The following is a 19,739-nucleotide window of genomic DNA, read 5'->3' as shown; positions in this document are numbered from 1 at the left end:
TTCACCCTAGAGGTACTCGACATAAAGATTTTTATTGCTACCATTGCAATTTATGACCCTTCTTTTCTGCAACGAGCTGCTGTTGTGGCTCAAAGATTATGTTGCTCACCTGCTTACCCAAAAGAAGCGGATTCGACCCCGGCCGTAGTCGTGGCATCTCGGTGGAGGCGAAATTCTAGAGGCTTTTGTCCTGTGTTTTGTCAATGCACGTTAAAGAGCCCCAGGTGGTCGAAACTTTCCGCAGCCTTCCAGTACGGTGTCCCTCATAGCCCGCGTCGCTTTGGAACACTAAACCTCATTAAAAATCAAACCAAAACATTCTTTAGTAATGTCCTTTATCATTCCAAAACTACTATCACTAACTGTTCCTATCGCTAACGGCTATTATTTCGCTTTGCTCTATTTCCTATGATCCCCCATCACTATCTTATGGTCCCCTGCTGACAGGATGCCACTGTTCTTAGTCAACGTCGCCTTTTTTAGCTGCTGATGAGTGCTATAATGCTTCGACATTGATAAAATGCGGCGCAGATTTTTAGGCCGCTGTCAGTAACGCCTGCAGCATTGGTTCAAGTGGTAGCGCAGAGAAAAAAATGATGGAGTGGTATTATAAAGAAACAATCCCAATGCTGTTGTCCGGGCAATGTCTTCTTTCTCCTACGTCCGTTGTTTCGAAGATAAAAGACGTACACATAGGGCTTTTCATATTCGCTGACCGAAGGAACGAGCAGACAGGGTCACCTTTGTGGTGGAAGCTACACCCCTTCGCCGCTATTTCAGGATTGCAGGAATGGGTGACTTTCATCGTCATGCTCAGAAGATGACAGAAATTTCTTCGTTTAATTTGTGAGGGTGCTATAGTTTACGCACTCTAAAACATGCAGCATTATGGGATATTCAGCGCGGGCAACGTCAAATGCATCAGCTAACGCATTCCTTTCCTTTGGAGAAGAAACGTTGCAAGCCTTAGGTCTCAAGAGGCTTAAGAGGCCACTGACTACCCTCTGGTCGAAAATACTCTCTACCTCTCTTAGAGCCAGCCACCTCTCCTTCCGTTCCCTCCCCGAGATATTTCTCTCTCGCGCCTCGCCGAGTACGCTTCGCAAGGCAAAATCACCCTTCCTTTTTTGATGTTACCCGGAAGCGTGGTGTCTGGTGGAGTGCGTCACATGTCTACGTGTTGGCCCCGCCTTGAATAGAATATTTTTCTTGGTTTTTGCTTGCTGCCCGGTCAAGTAAAAGGGGGGGGGGGGGGGAGAGAGCTGCGGGTCTCCCAAACCCTCTCTATTTTCCTCTTTGGTCTCCTTGTGGTGTTCCGTCACGTTTTTTTCTTTGTCCTTCCTTTCCCCAGTTGCTTGGGTCATGGACTAGTCGTCCGGAGCGAAGTGTCTACCGCAAAGAACCACATTCATTACCATCGTGTCAGGAAGGCCGATGCGTTGGAGCCAGACACGACTCAACTCACAACTCCTGGAAATCTGTGCCGGATCGTGGTTCGACTCTAGTCGCTGCGTGCGCATCCAACGACGAAACAGCGTGGTTGCATTTTCTCTCCACACTGAACGATCGAAAGGCGCGACCGGCTCGACCACCTACACTTGTTAGCGAGCGCATCCTTTCATACATCTGTTTGTAAACTCCAGTTAGCGAGCCACCTTTTCATTTTGTTAGGCCTCCCCATCGTTTCACGACCGGAGGGTCAGAAGCCGGGTTTGTTCGAAACACGGGGCAAAGCGCGGGCCCGGCAACCGCCTGTTTGCTTTTCTACGTGTGTGTTTATGATTTCTGTGTGTTTGTGACTTTTCTCCGCTCCAAAGCCCATGTCGTTCATTGGAGTCAAGGCGTACGCAAGATGCACGAAGGGTAAGACGTGTGTGTGCGAAGCGGTTAAGTGGACGAGCGAGGGAAAGGCTCTACTGCACTATTAATTAAAACCTTGTTTTGGGGGGCTTGCATGGAAGAAAAAAACTGAGAAGGGAGCGCGCGCGAAGAGGGCTATCTCATGATTTAATCACGGCGGGGGGCGAGCCGACTCTCTCAGTTTTACTATATTTTATAGTCTTATGACTGGGTTTCAAGGCTATCGCCGAACGCTCCCTCCGCATTTTTTTTTTTGTTGTTTCATGCTGGTTTGTAGGTATGTCCCAAAACGGAAGGCGCTGAGGAAAGCGTTGCGCAGACAACACGACGCGCAGGCTACGCCCAACCTTCTCCCCATCAGGCAGAACAATGCACCAATGGAATGCCTTTAGTGAAAGTAACCCGTAAGACGTCAAAAAGGAGCAGAATAGATGGCGGGGATTTGCTTCTGGAAGAAAAGAACGAGCGGGCTTTGATTTGAAGTTTTGCAGGTTTTCGGGGTGCACATGGCTCTAGTATTTTGCAGAAGTAATCTTCGATGCCTCATCTATGCAGTGGGTTGTTTTTCAAAAATGCCCCGACCCTGGAAAGGTACCCGTTGGTTGAAAATTGAGTGTTTTAACAATACCGCCAGGATTCTTGAGGCAACGTGGCTATACGTCACTCTTATTCGTTTGTTAAAAGAATACAACACGGCAAAATGCTACTGTGCACCTGTAGACAGGCTTCTTTGCATTTCCTCCGCTTATAGCGCGGATGCATCGAGGAGGTGTTTCGGTCCGGCGGTTCAAGAATATGCTGTTCCTTAATACCATTAAGTAAAAGTAAAACCTTCATAACAGAGGTGACGAAATATGTTTTTTCTACAAACATTTTCACCCCTGTTATTTTTTGTTAATTTCCTTCTAGCTTTCACAGCAGCATGTTTAACTTAGTTAAACGTCTGCAAAACAGTGTTCCCTTAAAGAGGGCTCGGTTTTCCGAAGCGCAAGAAACTTTCCCCTTTTATCACAGGGCGAAGGCAGAGGAAACTCAGTAAATACGGCAGTAACAGCGAAAAGCTTAAGAAAAATTTCCAAGTATATTGTTAAGTCGTCAAGTGCTCACAGAGTGGTTCGCATAAGAACTCCAGCTCCAGAATAGATTTTGTATTGCCCTTATGCAAGGGATCATTTCAACATCACGATGGCTACTGTTCATTACTAAAGTTCAAATGAAACCAGTTGCTCTAACAGTGGAGCTTAAAGAAGTCTTAGTTTAAAGGAATATAGATATCAAATTTTAGTTCAACCTCCGCTCTGCCAGCTGCGGTTACCCCATTCCCGCAAACTTATTAATCTCATCCACCCTCCCACATTCTCCCACACCCTGCTACGCTTGCCCTCTCTTGGAATCCAGTCCGTTACCCTTAACGACCATCTGTTATATTGCCTTCCCATTACATGTCCTTCCCGAGCCAATTTCGTCCTCTTTATTTCAAACAGGATGTCATTAACCAGCGTTTGCTCCCTGACCCACTCTGACCTCTTCCTGTCTTTTCACGTAGCATTTACCATTTCCCTTCCATAGGACGAAGTGTCGTCCTTCGCTTACGTTGAAACCTTTTCGTTAGCCTCCAAGTTTCTGCCCCATAGGCGAGTACCGGTAAGATTCTCTGAGGAATATTGACAAACTGTCATTCATGATCTCAGATAAGCTGCGATATGCGCTATACCCCTTTCTAATTCTTTCAGTCAGTTTGTCCTCGTGATACGTATCTGCGTTTACAACCTGCCGTAAGTTGACGTATTTCCTTAACACTTCCAGGACCTCGTTACCAGTTGTGAACTGCTGTTTCCTTCCAGGACTGTTAAAATTATTTCGCTTTTCTGCATATCAATTTTCGACACATCCTGTAAGACACGTAAAAACGTGTCTTACATGATCTCTGTTCAGATCATGTAAGACACGTAAAAACTTTCAGTATAAGCGCTGATAAGTACTTTTAATTCACAACACTTAACCAGTTTGCTTCAAGAGTTGGAATAGCATGAAACGACGAATCAGCAGCTTTACTGCCACATTTTTATCGTGTCTCGCGTGACCTAAAGGTAAAGTAGACGCCAAAGCCATTATTCGGTTGATGAAACCGAAAGAGCGTTAAGAAAAATTCAATTAATCCAATTACAAGTTATGGAGCGGCTGTAGGCGAATGCCACACAATATTCCACTTTTACTTTGTATAAAATTTCTTTTAAAGAAATTCGAGCGGTCGGAATTCGTTAACACTCTATCAGATATGGTGCTCGATATGGAATACACCAAACATTCCAGATATCAAGGAAAATTTTCAGAACTTAGGTAATCCTATAACCAGCTTTACTAATACTCGCGAATTCAATGATGTCACTAAGTATTGACGAAACATTATCGAGTAAAATATGAATATTAGTTTTTGAGGAAAGGGAGTGGCAGAGTACCTGGCACAGATATCTCAGTGGACACCTAAACCACACGGCTCAGGAATTAATTTATAAAACCGGGATCTTCGAACGCCCATCGACGTTGTACAGAACCCCAGCGGTTTCACATTTGGCCTTCGCCGAGCTGAGCCCGACATAGCTCTGATTACAATCCATGACTATGCGCTCAGCAGCCACCGCGACAGGCCAGTTTTTTTTAAGGGTTTGTGCTGTAATTTTAATAGACAAAAGAAACCTCTGTAGCTGCCTCTGTTACATTTGGCGAGCTAAATCATTTTTTTTTTCAATATACCAAACCCAAGGGTTTTTGATTCTGAGTCTTGCAGCGCTGTTCCTTTTGCATTGTCAGTAATTCAAATCTCTCGAACGTGGGAGGAAATTGCGTTTTCGAACCTCGCAAGCTTAATATTGCCAAATCAGCTATAGTAGGATACAACTTTAAAAAACAGCAGTGGCTAACACTGGGCCGCGGTCCGCGGCGTCTTTTATTACTCCGCTGGGCAATAGCAACTGTAAACGAAATCAGCTTTGTAATGTTTGACTATATCAAACAATACAAGTATCAAAATTCTAGAACTCATAATTTTTTTCACGTGATAAGCTTCTTGTTGACGTAATAAGAAACGTTTATGAGCAGCGGACTACTTTTTCGTCGTGGAGGAATTCTGTGCGCGGAGGCTGAATGTGGGTGGAGCTTCACTGCAGACTTAAGTTGTACCACACTATAGAGAGACCCACTCGGCGGCGTAGAAACAAACTCCTTGGTCTGTAAATTATTGACGAAGGCTGCACCATTCGCCCAATGGTCAACATGGAACATAAAACATGGAGGAAGACTGTTTGCCCTCACAAATCTCTCGTATTATACGGAAGTTCTTCCTGTTCTCATAGATGCCATGAAATGTTGCTGCAAAAGATGACCTCGGCTACCACCAAGGAACATTAACAAGGCTGCGGAAAGGAGGACGAAATAGGAGGACGAGGACAAAATAGGAAAGTAAAAGAAAAGAAGTGCACAGCTAATCGTGAGACCACGTGGCATGAAGAAGAGCGCCACACATCAACTCGTGACGACGTGGTCCTGCAGCGGGGTAGCGGCTAAGTACCTGGCGGTGTTGTTCTAACTTGCCCTATTTCTCTTGTTTTCTCTGCCTGCTCCTGTTAAAGGGTGATTGGGCGCGGGCGAAGGCTTGATGTTTACCTCTTCTTCCGGCCAGGGGTTTCCCCCTTAGTCAGCCTCTCTTCCTCAGGACCAGCTCCCCATTGAGGTCTTTTTTCGCAGTTGAGTAACCAGCATTCCTGTGGCTTTAGTTTCTTCAGATGGAGGCGCGATCCGTTTTAACAACCCGGAGGGTGTACTGGCGGCCCTTCAGACTACATCGCCTCACTACATGCGGATCACAGATGTGCGGCAGTTCAGCAGGGGTGGGATATTTTGCAGGTCCCCGGACAAGGATTGTGTCGCCGACCTCTTGAAGTGTACCTCCTTCGCCATCCACCCAGCGAGCGCATATATACCGCCTCATCTGGCGTGTTCCAAGGGCTTTGTCTGAGGTGTCGACTCTCGATTGAGCCCTTTGGAGACGCTTGAGAGCCTCTCCTCTGCAGGCGTCATTGCTTTCCATCGTTGCAGGAGAATAGTAGAGGGTGTCAAAATTCCTACCGAGTCTTTGATAGCCACATTTGCAGGAATAGTGTGCCCTTCCGAGATCAAAGTGTGGCCCCTGGTCTTTCGAGTGGATGCATTTAACTCTAGACCACTTCAGTGTCAGAACTGTTGGAGATTTGGTCACAGCGGCAAAGCCTACAAATCGGGCTTAGGTTGTTTGCATGCGGCGAAAGTCATGCTAGAGAGGACTGTCCCGGACAGCTAGAAAAGTCTCTGTGTGGGGGTGCCCACTCTGCCAATTCGCCAGACTGTCCTGCACGAGCTCAACAAGTTCAGGTTCTAGAGCTAATAGACAGACGCCGGAGCACGCCACGAGAAGAAGCCTTTGCCGCAGTGAAAGAGAGTGCCTCTGGTTATTCTAGTGCGGATGCCAAATGTCCACCCGTAATGGCTGCCTCTTGGTCAGAGGCAATCACAGCGGCAGTTGAAAAAGCAATGACAAATGCAATGGAAAGCATTATGCCTCTTGGTCAGAGACAATCACAGCGGCAGTTGAAAAAGCAATGACAAATCCAATGGAAAGCATTATGGAAACCGTATCCACGTGTGTATCCCAGGTCATAGCTACCCAGATGACCAATCTGCTGCAGCTCCCACCGCTCTGCTCTTGTCCTCTGTGGTTTCGAAAGCTCCTCCACCATCTGTGCTCATCAATAGCGCTCCACAGGGCCAAGGTAAATCTGAGCAACAAACTACTGCTGAAGTATCTCTCCATGACAGCGTTATAGACGCGCTCTCTGTTGAACGTGTTGACATGGTACTTGTTCTGCAAATGATCTCTTCATTTCTGCAAATGATCCTTTGAATCCTTGTCAAATTAGTTTCAAGCCGGGCTGTTCGATTTGGTGTGCTCATACTGACTTTGAGAGCCGTATTAAATTAGCTCGCAGCATAAACAGTTCGCCGCGCTAGTCACCCTGGATATCAGTGAAGCCTACGACAGCGTCGAGCACTCGGCACTGTTACACAGATTACAAGAACTTAATTTCCCAAACTATTTCGTAGCCTGGACCTCTGCTTTCTTGAGAAACCGAGAATTTTATTGCTGCCGAAATGGTGTTTCTTATACGAAATTTCGAGAGACAAGAGGTGCACCGCGAGGGTCAGTTCTTTCCCCTGTTCTTTTTAACATATTTCTAAGCTCAATTCCATACATCCATAATGTGAAAGCATACGTGTACGCCAATGACACCGCATTTTTGCCTGTGCAAGTGATATTCACTGTTTATCAAACCTTGCAGGATTACCTCATTATTCTTGACACCTGGTTAGGAGGTATTCATCTGTTCCTCAATGTGAACAAATGCACCTTGTCCGTCTTCCCGGTTTCTCATCCTGTAAACATCTGTGTTTCTTATTGAAATCACATAATTCCTCATATTCAAACAGTGAAGTATCTTAGAGTAATATGCGACTGTACTCTTTCCTGGCGGGCACATATTGAGCAAGTTTCTGTAAAAGGAGTTCGGGCCATTGGCATCCTGCGTAGGCTTCGCAGTGCGAGGTCAGGCATGTGACGGCACACACTCCTGCTGATATATAAAATGTATGTCCGCCCAATTTTGCAGTTCGGATGTGTTTCATTCTCCGCAGCTCCAGCCTATTAACTTCGTCCTCTTGTGCTCTTGGAGCGTGAGGTTTTGCACCTCTGTTTGGGACTTCCAAAATATGTAGCCAATGCTGTCCTGCACCTTAAGTTGCGAATTCCAACTTTATTAGCTAGATTTTGCCTTTTAACAGACCAAACCTTTTTAAACTTGTGCGACTCACCTCTTCACATCTCCAGTATAATATTTCTTAGTCAACCTGCAGTCTTTTCAAATGCCACCTGGTGTCGTTCGCATACTCCGCCTATATGTTTCGTGCAATCTCTCCTTGATCCCTTAAACATTCATTTCACAGATCTCCATCCAATGTATAACATCTCCTTCAGTCAAGATTGCATTTGATGACATTTTCCCACCGAAGGCACAGCTGCAGCCCTTTCCTCTTCTTCACGGTTTGTTGCAGGACCACCTAAGGCCCTTTCCTTCTCATATTCTCATTGCTACCGATGCCTCGCAGGATCGTGAAAAGGCAGGTGTGGGCACTTTTTCACCTACATTGGGATGGTCCTTTTCTCTCTGTCTTCCAGACTTCGCACCAATTTATCTCGCCGAATTATTAGCAGTAATTTTAGCCTTACGTAAATCAGATCCCACCGTTTTCCAAGTCATGGTTATGACGGACTCTCTATCTATTTGCTCTACATTATCATCACCCACTGAGTCTAGGGTATTACGCCTCTTTAAGCAGCTGATCCCGCTGCATTTAAATTCGGTGCGGTTGCTTTGGGTACCGGGGCACATGGGCATTCAATTAAATGAGGTTGCCGATTCCTTAGAAAGGGTCTCTCTCTGTGGCCCAATAATTGCTGTCCTGCCAACCTGCGCATATATAGCTGCGGTGAGGTTTCGCAGTTACACATTATTTCAGAAATTTTACCTCCGCTAAATTTTTTCCTTCACAGATCTGTTCTGGCGGTTTCTCCACTGCGCCCATTTTGTGCCGAGCCTGAGACAGTGGGTCACTACCTGCTGTTCTGCCGCCGCTTCTCTTCTTTGAGGAGGCGCCTATTAGCAATTCCGTTTCACCAGCTGCGTCTGCGTGTGTCCACTGCGGTTGTTCTTTCCTTTGGCGCTTCTTCGCTTCGACGAAGCAACAGCAGTGTGCGCTGTGCTGTTCAAAATTTTCTTCTAGAAACGCAGCGACTCTCATGCTAATTTTAATTTTATTTTATTTCTATTTTATTTTTAATCTTATTTTTCTATTCATTTTTGTTTTTCTCATTTTCAAAAATTTATTTCATTTGGGTGGCATATATTCTGGCGTCCGCGGACAGGACGTTTGGTGTTTTCTAAGCGCAGGGAACGAAGAAAGAGTCGGAAGGAGTTTACAAAGAGGTGGTAAATGAGTGTTAGCTGCAGAGTGATATTGTGAAGTGCCACCCCGAAGCGGTTAGTGACGTTCACCGTGTAGAGGTATTCGTTGCCTTGTATATACAGTTCGGTCTCCAAATATGAGCTTAAAGGAGCTAAAAGAGCTAGTAGAGGCTGGCATCTAGATGGGGATGACCTGAGCCGAACTGCGAAAATGGGTGGACCAGGAGAGAGACAGAGCTTATAAAGAAAGAGAGAAAGACATCCTGCTAGAGACGCCACTGAGAAAGCGAGGCAAAGGAAACGTGAAGAAGAGAGAGAACAGAGAAAAAGAGAGAAAGAAGCCGGAAGAGCTTTTGAACTAGAGATGGCAATCATTCAGAGGAAGCTTGCTGAAATTCGGCGTTTGAAGAACATCAGGGAGCCAGTGGAGCTTAACCACGGAGAGGCCGGGTAGAAGACTAAGGAGTCTGATTTGTTGGGAACCACGGAAGTGGTGGTAGCTAGCTCCCGAGTCAAAGCCTCGTTGTGGAACAGGCAGTTCCTATACCTTTGATTACGGAGAGTGAAGACCTGACCGGAGTGTGGATTCTTCAACAAAGTGAAAGTGTAGTTACTACCGAGGTAGCAGCAAGCAACCCAGGAGAAGGCCAACCTGTCGCTGCAGTTAGAGGGCACTTTAAGCCAGTCCCCTGAAGATCAGGAAGAAAGCTGGAGCTACAGCTAAACGACAGAGAAGTGCTGGAGTGAATATTGCTGTAGTAACCGTGAGACAGAGCGGTCAGTTGTCGAGGAGAAAGAAAACAAAGAGATAAGCAATAGCTGAGGAGAGCGCACTCAGTGAAAACCCGGAAACCATTCCAAGTGAACCCTCGAGCAGCGAGGAAGGCGACAAAATTTGTGCCTATGACGAAGCCAACGAAATTTTCGCCTCTGAGGAAGGAGTAGGTGCAGTAGAAGGAAAGCCTTTTTGTGACTGCACTGCAAGTGACCAACTGACAAGTTTAATGATGAATCAGAAGGAGAAGAATTCAAAAGGTTCTCCAATTAGTGACGAGCCGTGCTTCGAGCACTGTGCACGAAACAATGTCAAAAATAGGAAAAAAGATAACACGTCCTAACAAGAAGAAAGCTCAGTTCTCGAAGAACAAAAAGGAGCATAACTAGTGGATTCATCGCGAGAGAACAACTCGGATGACGCAATGTTCTGTAAACTGTGCTCGCCACAAAGTAGAGTTCGGAAGAAAGCAAAAAGAAAGAGAAGTGAATCGAGCACTGCCGATAGAGGTGAAATCGCACCGGACGAATCTCAGAGAAAGGTTAAGAAGTGAATGGAAAGAAACAGAACAAAGCTGAAGACAAAAGAGTCAGATGCAAGAAGAGCTGCACGAACATCGCAGAAAAGTGAGGAAGAAGGTGAGACGAACGAGCCAGTCAGCTTGTGATCTTTGTTCTTCTCGCGTCTTCTACACCGAAGAAATCCCGCTGAGGTTCGAGGATCGTGTGCCACGGCTGCACGGAGTCCTGCGGTTCCCTCTCCTCCCCGTTGGTGCTGCTGTTCCACGGCCTGCCTCTGCGTCTTCTGGCCATCTTCAAATTTTGGTGAGGCCGTTCCGCGAGTGGGGGATTTTGCCAGGTCTTTCCCCCTTTGGATGTAGGTTCGAAGGCTTTGTAGGTTTTCCGCCATGGCTATGTCTTCCCCGGGCTCAGGTCCAGTAACCTGGTTCGCCAATTTACCGGCTGAAAATCTGCCGCTAACATGTTTTAGTCAAAACGGTGTCAAGCTAATCCCTGTGGCGCTGGTCCCTGTAGGAGATGGTGCAATTAAAATAAAAAACTCTCTATTGATCCAGGAGCAGCTGAAGGCAGCCGCCAGCCACTATCTTGAGATTTCGGAGGTGCGACCATTTGGCAAAAGAGGAATTCTATGCAAATGGGCTGACTTGGATTGCGTTGCCGATTTGCTGCAGTGCACATCTTTCGCCTCACTACCGGTGAAGGTATTCATTTTCGAGCAGCTAGCCTGCGTAAAAGGCATTATCCGCGGTGTGGATCCTTCCGCTACACCAGGGGAAATTCTTGCAGACTTTCATGACACCGGTGTTGGCATCCTGTCAGTTTACCGCTGCAACAGAGAGGCTGGATGCTCTCGAACACCAACGGAGTTGGCCTGAAAAGCGGCACCCTCAACCATTTTATTTCTCTTACATCTGAATGTTTACGGGGGACAATATCATCACTTGTTTGTGTGGCACATTCAACTATTGAAGTAGCCGGGCGATGATTTTCAAATTCCCGAGGATCAGCCTGAAGAGCGCAAATAAGTTTTTGGCTGTTTACAGCAGGTAAGAGTAGATAGCTGCTTTCTTCATGGCCCTCTGTTGTTTTCAATTTTTTCTTTCTAAAGCAGTTCATTCGGCTCAAAGGATCATTTTTTGGGGGAACTGCGCAAGGTGGTTCTCCTGTCCCAACTTTCGCCGTTTTTATTTTTGCTATCTGCGGCTGCATATGCCTTGGGTATAAAAAAAAAATACTGGGTACAGCCGTCCGCTTAAGATTCCCGATCTTTGCAGATTCAGAACGGTAGTCATAGCTCAAGAACTGCAACGAGCAAACGACACTCCTGGAGGACTTTTCATTCGGAGTAAAATCTTTCCTCACTATAGCTTTAAGCCATTTTTCCTCAGAGTTTCATCAACTGGGAATTCATGGAAGCTTAAGTCAAGCTTTTTTTTGTGCTGGATTTGCAGCATGAATCGCAGAAATGTTCCATGTTCCTGAAAATGCAAGAAATTATCCATTACTTCGAAGTCCCTGATTATCAAAATAATGTTTTGTCTGAATCTAAGTGATTTGAGCAACGCGATAATACATAAACATGAGTGAAAGTAGCAGAGCCCCTTTAGCAACAACACTTGAAGACTGCGGAGCCTAGCCCCAACACCACTCAAGATCGCTTGCAGCTACAAAATGCAAAAAAAAAAGAAAAGCCATGCGTGGAAGGGCCCCGAGTATATAATTTGTCCAGCACGAGGCTAGAAAAATGCACGTCAAAAGAGAGAGCCAGCAGGGGGCACTTTCAGCCCGTCGCATAGCGAGGCCGGTAGCTACCATATTAGCATATTGGATTGAATTGGATTGGATTGCATGGGATTGGATTGGATTGGAACCACCAGCTACACTACCAGCTGAACCATGGCATAGCTACGGATATTGCTTTCGCAAGTACCGGGCTTAACCAAGATAAGCCACAGCCAATTTTTTGTTCAAGGGAAAAGAGAGATAACAAAAAGGAAGACGAGCTAGGGGCAGCGTTTAGGCAAAGCGGCAGCTCAATCGCCAGAATGGATATTTCAAGCCACGTGCAATGCGGCACATGAAGTCATGTATCAACGCAGCCTCAGCAGCGTCACGATGGTATTATGCTATAAAAAAAAACGTGCACTGCGTAAACCCGATTTAAGGATATACAGCGACGTACCATGGTTTCCTTGTGGTTTCTTCTGGCTGCCAACACATTTTAGAGCGAAGCTGACGTCAGATTGTACACGTGCACCTTCCGATGTATGCCCTTCACCAAGCCATGCCGCGAAGCCGTCGGCAGGAGTGGAAACTTCTGCCATTACGCCTTAACAATGGGGTGCGCACTGCATGGGACGGCCGGAGGTCATGATATTTAATTCGACATTCTCGTTAAATTATGCCGATGCTCAGAAAGCGCTCGTGCTGTCACCACCGTCATTGGTGCTCCATCGGAGAGCAAACTTTTTGGTTAACATCAAGCACTAGGTGCACCTCTAGCATGCAGTTCCAATTGCAATGGGTTCTTAACCCTTCCTGCCGGCCACAGAGCACAAACAAAATAAGGCTTTGTTGTACCCTGCGTGGCGGTGCGCAATTTGCATCAACAAATTATCGTTGTGAGTTGCCAACAGGGCCAACAGGAAACAAAGTTTGCGATCTGGCGCATATATACGGGCATATTATTCTATCTGGCGCATAAAAACGTATTTCCGCTTAATTTATCAATGCCTGAATAAATACTAGCAGAGAAGGAAGCTTTCACGAATTCTGCGGCCCGTAGTCGCGTCTGTTTTATAGGAATCTCTCGGCGCGTGTGACAGGGTCGCGAGCCCTTTGGCCAAGCGCCATAGAATGTAATAAAATCATGCATATCTTGCTGTGATTCAGGCAGCTACCAACAGCAGAAAGCTACCACTGTCAGCCCTCTACCCCGCGATCTTTTTGACATGCGTGTGGAAATAGCAACTTAAATTGGCAGCGGTCGTGCTTACATTCCCGTGCACGGAATGTGTTGAGTGGGAACAAAAGCAAGCGCAGCGCATGGATGGTGAAGACGTGCTAGCCATCGAGGAGACGCGCCTCGCCTGAACTACCTTCAGTCTGCAGCTGGCCGATCCTTTACCTTCTTGCCTTCTTGTGCAAGAATTTACCTTCTTGTGCAAAATTATTGCAGATGCTAGCGCACGTTAAAGTCGGCAACAAACGACACCCCACCGCAGAATTCTGCTAAGTACCGTTTCCAGTCGGCACCCTTACCTGGTCTACTACTGTCGTATATAAGCTTAACGGGTAACAATGCGCGTCAGATAACCGCAGTACAGTTTGGTAGAGGAAAAATGTCTGCAGTGATCCACAGCACACACCTACATACGTTAGGTGATGGACCGCTTCAATGACGGAAGCAAAGGACTCTAAAGACGCCTCCTACGCCCGGCGCCGGCGTGACCAGCAGTCCACCGCGCCGCGCTTTTCGGCAGAAGGCGACTGGTGTCGAGAGTTGAAGCGCGCTCGCGGCCTTCGTGCGAGGGTAAAAGAATCTGGTCTTAATCTTTTATCCTCGCACACAGACGGCAGGTGCTTCTACTCTCGACACCAGGCACTGCCTCTCGGCGTGGGCTGCGTAGGTGCCATCCAGGGGACTGTGCGTGCTAATTTCTGCGTGCCGTTTGATCGGGTCGTTAATGAGTGGTTCGAGTGAGTAGCAATGATGTACAACCACTAATGGTCGTGGCGGCACTGCGCCGTCATTGGCTGCAAGAACAACCGACGTAAACGCAAGCATCTGATGCGTGAAAACTGCTCCGAGCATTAGTGCAAGAGATGTGCGTGTATGTGCGGCGTGTACTTGTTGCAAGGATTTCCGGCTGTGCCTGAGAAGTGTGGGGAGTGCAAATCACCCTTAACTGCCCTTAACTGCAAGAGCATGATGGCCAAGCAACTCTGCATGTATAAGTGTACAGTGTATGTACTGTGTATGTAACTCTGCATGTATGAGTGTACTGCACGTACACTTGCTCATATACACAGTGCCGCTGATGCCGTTGCGTGTTTTTTCTTTATTGCAAGTCACGTTTGGTTCAAGCGATATCACATGTACAGTTGTAAATATGTGTTCATTCATTGTCAAATATGCATTCAATAAATGTCCTTCCTTCCTACCCGCTGATGCAGGTTCTAAGCTGTCCTTCAGAAAAGGGAATGCAGCACGTTCATCCGGAGAGTAAGCTCTAGCTCTCACCTACACTCAGTGCAGATGAGAGGCCTATGCAGGTGGTACTGGACCCAAGTTTCCTCGGCAGCCAGCTGCCGCAATTTCGCTCGGTGCACATTGTGAAGAGCTCGATAGAGGCAGGGCAGTTTGAAAATCCTCCGTTAAGCCTCCGCGCTTAACAGGAGTTTTTCAGAAGGGAGAACTTCGAAGCAATCATCAGAGTCTACTTACTGTTTCGTCTTCGCTCAGTGAAACCAGTGAAACTGTTGACAACGAAATGAAAACGTCTAGTTTATGCTCAGAATTAATGACCTTACCTTCGGTGAGCACTGACATGGACGAGCAGGATGGAGGAAATGGAGCTGCTGAGCCGTATTTGTTGACCATTACTTCCCCTTCTAATTCGGACTGTGAGGTAGCACCCGAGTTTGCGTCTCAGATCTGCTCACGGAACCTTCACAGTGACCAAGCACTGCTAAAAGTGGTCTGTATCTGTCTTTTCCCCCTGTTCTGCGCTTAGCTGTTGTACTGAGTTGCCCGACATTGAAGGAGTCAGCGGCTCCGGATCTGAGTGCTGTGGGTTGAAATTTGGTGTATGCATAAGAAGCTGCGTTTCAAGAATTAATACAATTGGCTCTTTATCCTTAGTTGCTGCAGCCGGCACAGCAGCTTGTGCATCATCACCCTCAGGCAGGCCAGGCAACGTACGCGCGTCTGCAGTACGCGGCCGCGGATGCATTGGATGCTGTTTTCTCAGACCTAATTTCTCGGGCTCATGTCCATCAGGTCTTACAGGTGCTGAAGCACCTGTAATTTCGTGGCGTCGGACGTCTTCACGATTCTTCTTCTCGAGCACATGCCGTGGAATCTTCTGAATCATCTGCTGCAGTCGATTTAGGATCTTGTAAATAAGCATCTTGGAATTCATAACCTACTTTATATGCATCTAGAGTAGTGCCAACTTGAACTCTGGAAGAATAATTGCTGTTGTCGTCCCGCAAAGGTCGTCCTTAAAACCATAGTTTACGTTACCATCGCCCTTGATTGCCTCCACTTCAGCATCTAGCTGTTCAGCTTCTCTATCAATGTCAGAAGCATTATCACGTTTTTGTGCGAAGATCTCAGATTCCAATTTATTGAAAATCTTCTCATCAGAGACTTGAAGTAGCGCACACAGGTTTGGAGTAGTAGGTGTTGGAGATCCCGGTGGGTTTGCTCCATGAGTATATGTATTGCACTGATTTTCATTAACAGCCTTTCTGGCTAGTTGAGTGTCAGTGACGTGGAAGACTTCGGACAGGGCTCCTGTGTCGGCAGTAGGGGCCGATGTTAAAACTGGAATAACTCGCGTTGCTCCTTGCAGATGTCATGCACGATAGAGGAGCTCAAGGTTGCAGTGCGCTCAATTTTTCTTTTAGCAAAAACTGAAGGTTTTACTATTCTGGCAGCATGAGACATATTTAATGCGGCTTAGAAAAAGCTCCGAATCCATTTAATTTGAACAATATTCCATAATTAAAGACATCAGTGAGCGCACTCGCACCTGTACTCGGGGGCGACAGATGTCTAGGAGATCTTGCTTCACGCAGAAATGTCTCGTGTTCATCGTCATGAGCTGCCGCAGCCGCTGTAATATTTTGCGCGTGAGAATCCTGAGAGACGTCAATGACTGCACGCGCATTTCTGCTAAGCGACAACTTCGACTCAGACTGATTGTTGTCTTCGTGTAAATGTCATCCTGGACCATGGAGCTCAAGAGTGCATCATGGTGGAGTTCGTTTTTCATATAAAATAGAGGTTCAGCAATCTTGTGAAACCCACAAATATTTTAAGAGTGGTAAACAAAAGCTGCCATTATATTTCAACAAATTGATTGTCATAGCTGCTGGTATCCGGCAAATATACTGATTGGTTTCTCGTCTCCCAGGGGACTGTTTTCTTCCAACTGGGTAGTGTAGCATGTCGCACACTTCCGATTGATGTCAAAGGCTACCTTCGTTACGGTCGTGCGAACGGCTGCGAAGAATGCCTTCCACAGGAGCACGCACTTTTGCACCTCTACCGTAAGTGCCGAGGTGGGACATCCCCAAGCTATGCTTGGCCTTTTGACGAACAGACCTGACAGCAGCATCGGAGTGTTTTGAGCGAGTTGGTTGCTCAAAGTGGCTGGAAATTTTTAACACAACAATTATGGACAAGAAAAGAGACACACACAGGCGCAAAGACGAACACATGGAAAATAGCGCGATTTATTAGAAATGTAATTTATCACCGCTACGTATCGAGTGGGTTGGTTTCTCATAGCGGCTGAAAATTTCGCACAGACAACAAACAAGGACAAGAACGGAGAGACACACAGGCGCAAAGATAAGCACATGAATTCATTAGAAATGTAGTTCAGCATCGCTGGGTTTTCGCCGTGTTTGTCACTCCGATTCATTAGAAATATAGTTCACGATCGCTGCGTTTTGGCCGTCTTTGTCACTCATAGTGGCTGGAAATGTTACATACAAAACAAACAGACTAGATAGGGGACCCACACAGGCGCAAGGATAGACACATGGAAAATAGCCCGATGCATTGGAAATGTAGTTGAGCGGCGACTGGCCTGAAAAAGTTATGGCGTTCCAGTCAAATACCATAACAGTGCCTGGGCTGGCATGCTGCACGATAGGAATGGTGAATTACGCATGTGTTGCGAGACTGTTGTCTTCAACAATGAAACAGTCTACATCGTCACTGCTATCAATTGTTATCGGGGATACATCTTCAACCTGGCGCGTCCGCGGTTCCTCACTGCAATCTCGAACGCCGAGTGCATCTTGTATGTCACAAGTGCCGTTATTAGGCTCACCAGAAACTTCGTACTCAGTATCCTGGTGAGAGCGCTCATTTACCTCCTCTTGGCACTGGCTGCTGCCTGCACGGGTCACACCATTTCCGTCGCGTGAAGCCCCAGCTGAACGATCTGATATTCTCATAGAAACCATATGGCTGCTCCTCTCAGGATCACTCCTGAATTCCAAACAGTCTGGCCAAAACAGGCTTCGATCCTTCCAGTTGCCGAAATGAGAAACAACGCAACCGGGCTCCTGCAGGCTTTGCGGCGCGCTCTTTTCAAAGTAAAGGCCATAAAAAGAACTGCTGTCACAGGATGAATTCTCTTCGGGGTTGTATATAATCTGCTGCGGACTTCGCGGTGGAGATGTCGAGATAGTCCTTCTTGCAGAAAATTCAATAAATATAGAAAGAAATGACTTGTCGCCACTTTCTACTGCCGCCTCAGGCTCGTCGCTATTGCTAGACTGAGCCTTCCTACTTGCCGCTCTGAGCCACTGCAAGCGTTGCGATGCGATGTCTTCAAAGTCAAGGCCATAAAAATAACTTCTCTCACAGGATGCATCCTCTTCTTGGCTGTTTATATTCTGCTGCGTAGTCGGTGCAGCAGAAGGCGAGGTCTTCCACCTTGGAGAAAATTCATCTAGAATAGCTAGTAATGACTCGTGGTCGCTTTCTGCTGCCACCCCAGGGTATTCGCTATTGCAAGAGTGAGCACTTCCCCTGGCCACTCTCCGGTACTGTACAGCATGGCTCATGTTTGAGGTTTCCGGGCTAGGCGTGTTAGGAGTCTTCAAGTGCTGCCGCTCCCCGCCTGTCGAAATGAAAGTAAAAAAACAAGCAAGTTCTTGTTAGCATAAAAATTCCGAGGACACTAAGTCTGTTTATCTGGAAGAATGCAAAATCATGTGTTTTGTGGAAAGGAAAGATTTTTGAGGAAAGGACGCAGTAGCTCTAAAATCTCTACATCGCGATAGACACCTCAACTGCGCCCTAAAGCATGCAACTGAAGGTACATAAGTCATCACACTGAACCCCTGTCGCAAGCTAGAATCCAGCTTCACATCTCGACATCTCGTTGGACACCTAAACTGCACATTTAGAAAAAATTTAGTCTCAGAAAGCATGCAATTGATAGTGCTTAAATCAATCGTCGGAACCCCTGTCGCAAGCAAGCCTCCAGGGTGATTAAAATATGGAAGCTATATGCAAAGAGAAATGCAAGGATACCACCCGGAATGCTGTATGACGGACGCATGGTCAAAATTTTGGTGAATGTATTCGGGAATTTGTGCCACCCCATTGAGGTCAACCAGTGATGACATCGCCCGGATTTCTTCGGCCGGTAGGTAGGATACAGCTGAAATATCTTTTTCTCCTGAGGGATACTGGCAAATCGCCATTCATGACTTTACAGAACCTGCGTAACCCGCTCGGCGCCTTTCTTATCCTGGGGACGGCAGACGATGTCTGCCGTCGCCAGGCCAACTGCCGTGCTCGGGAAGACTAGGATGGCAACTGCCACTCCATCCGGTCTGTCCGGTAGTGGGCAACAGCCTGGCTCCTTCTGCGGTCCCTGCTTCACGTCGGCACCAACCGGAGCACGGAGCGGCCATCGACCGAGGAATGCCTTATCGGGGACTGGCGGAGCAGCTGGCCGACCACTTCTCCAAAGCAGCCAAACCCGGCCCTAGCCTCCCGCTGCCCCCCCCCCCCCCCCCATACCCAGACAACACAATGCTGCCCTCCCGTACCTCCATGCTCTGCATGTGCGACCACGCTGTGCAACGAGCCGATCACCAACCACAAGCTCCACAGGACCCTAAACCGGTCCAAAAAGAACAGCGCTCCTGTCGCAGACGGGCTCACGTTGCAGATGTTGCGGAACTTGAATGCCCCGGAAAACGCTCGCCTCCTGGTCGTGTTCACCGACATCTGGACGAGTCGCACCTTACCGACGTGCCGTACCACAGCCTCATGGTCCTCATGCTCAAGCCCAGCTAGCCATCCAGGGAGCTCTCTTGCTACAGACCATCTCACTGACCTCCCCCGCCAGTAAGACAACAGAGAGGGCGGCCCTCTAGCGACTCACCTGGATCGGAGAGGTCGCCAGTTTCTTCCCCGAGAAGCAGACAGTGTTCCGCAGGCATCGATTCACAGCATACTGTATCGCGGACGTGGAGTCCTCCCGCTAGGACGCGAAGCATCATGGAGACGTTACCCTCTAGTCCTCCTGGACGCCGAGTCGGCATTCGACTGTCTGCTATACAGCACTATCGGGACGGAACTGCACGGGAAACCTACGACGCTTCATTACCTCCTTTTTCTCGGATCGTTTTTTGTAGGTGTGGGTAGGGGGCACCATAGCACTTTCCACCTCATCACCTCCGGGGGACCTCAGGGGATCGGTCCTCAGCCTCTTGCTGTTCAACCTGGTCATGGCAGGCCTCTCCATCTCCATCCAGCAGGGCAACCGC

General features: G+C 47.4%; 1 protein-coding gene and 1 pseudogene across 1 annotated transcript in view; one reads left to right on the top strand and one right to left on the bottom strand.

The window, feature by feature from the left end:
* LOC149328451 (uncharacterized) overlaps positions 1-14,760 on the bottom strand; it is a 28,608-nt gene extending 13,848 nt beyond the window's left edge. Inside the window, exon 1 of the mRNA XM_089561105.1 lies at positions 14,742-14,760. Coding sequence (XP_089417231.1) covers positions 14,742-14,760 — 19 coding nt within the window. The remainder of the gene's footprint in view (positions 1-14,741) is intronic.
* LOC149328447 (uncharacterized) overlaps positions 1-19,739 on the top strand; it is a 478,240-nt pseudogene that overhangs the window by 154,263 nt on the left and 304,238 nt on the right.

The sequence above is a fragment of the Amblyomma mixtum genome, chromosome 9, assembly GCF_055824585.1.
Source record: "Amblyomma mixtum isolate Tamu chromosome 9, ASM5582458v1, whole genome shotgun sequence".
Taxonomy (NCBI): Eukaryota; Metazoa; Arthropoda; class Arachnida; order Ixodida; family Ixodidae; genus Amblyomma; species Amblyomma mixtum.
The sequence above is the reverse complement of the archived record's forward strand: the minus strand, read 5'-3'. Positions and strand labels throughout refer to the sequence as shown.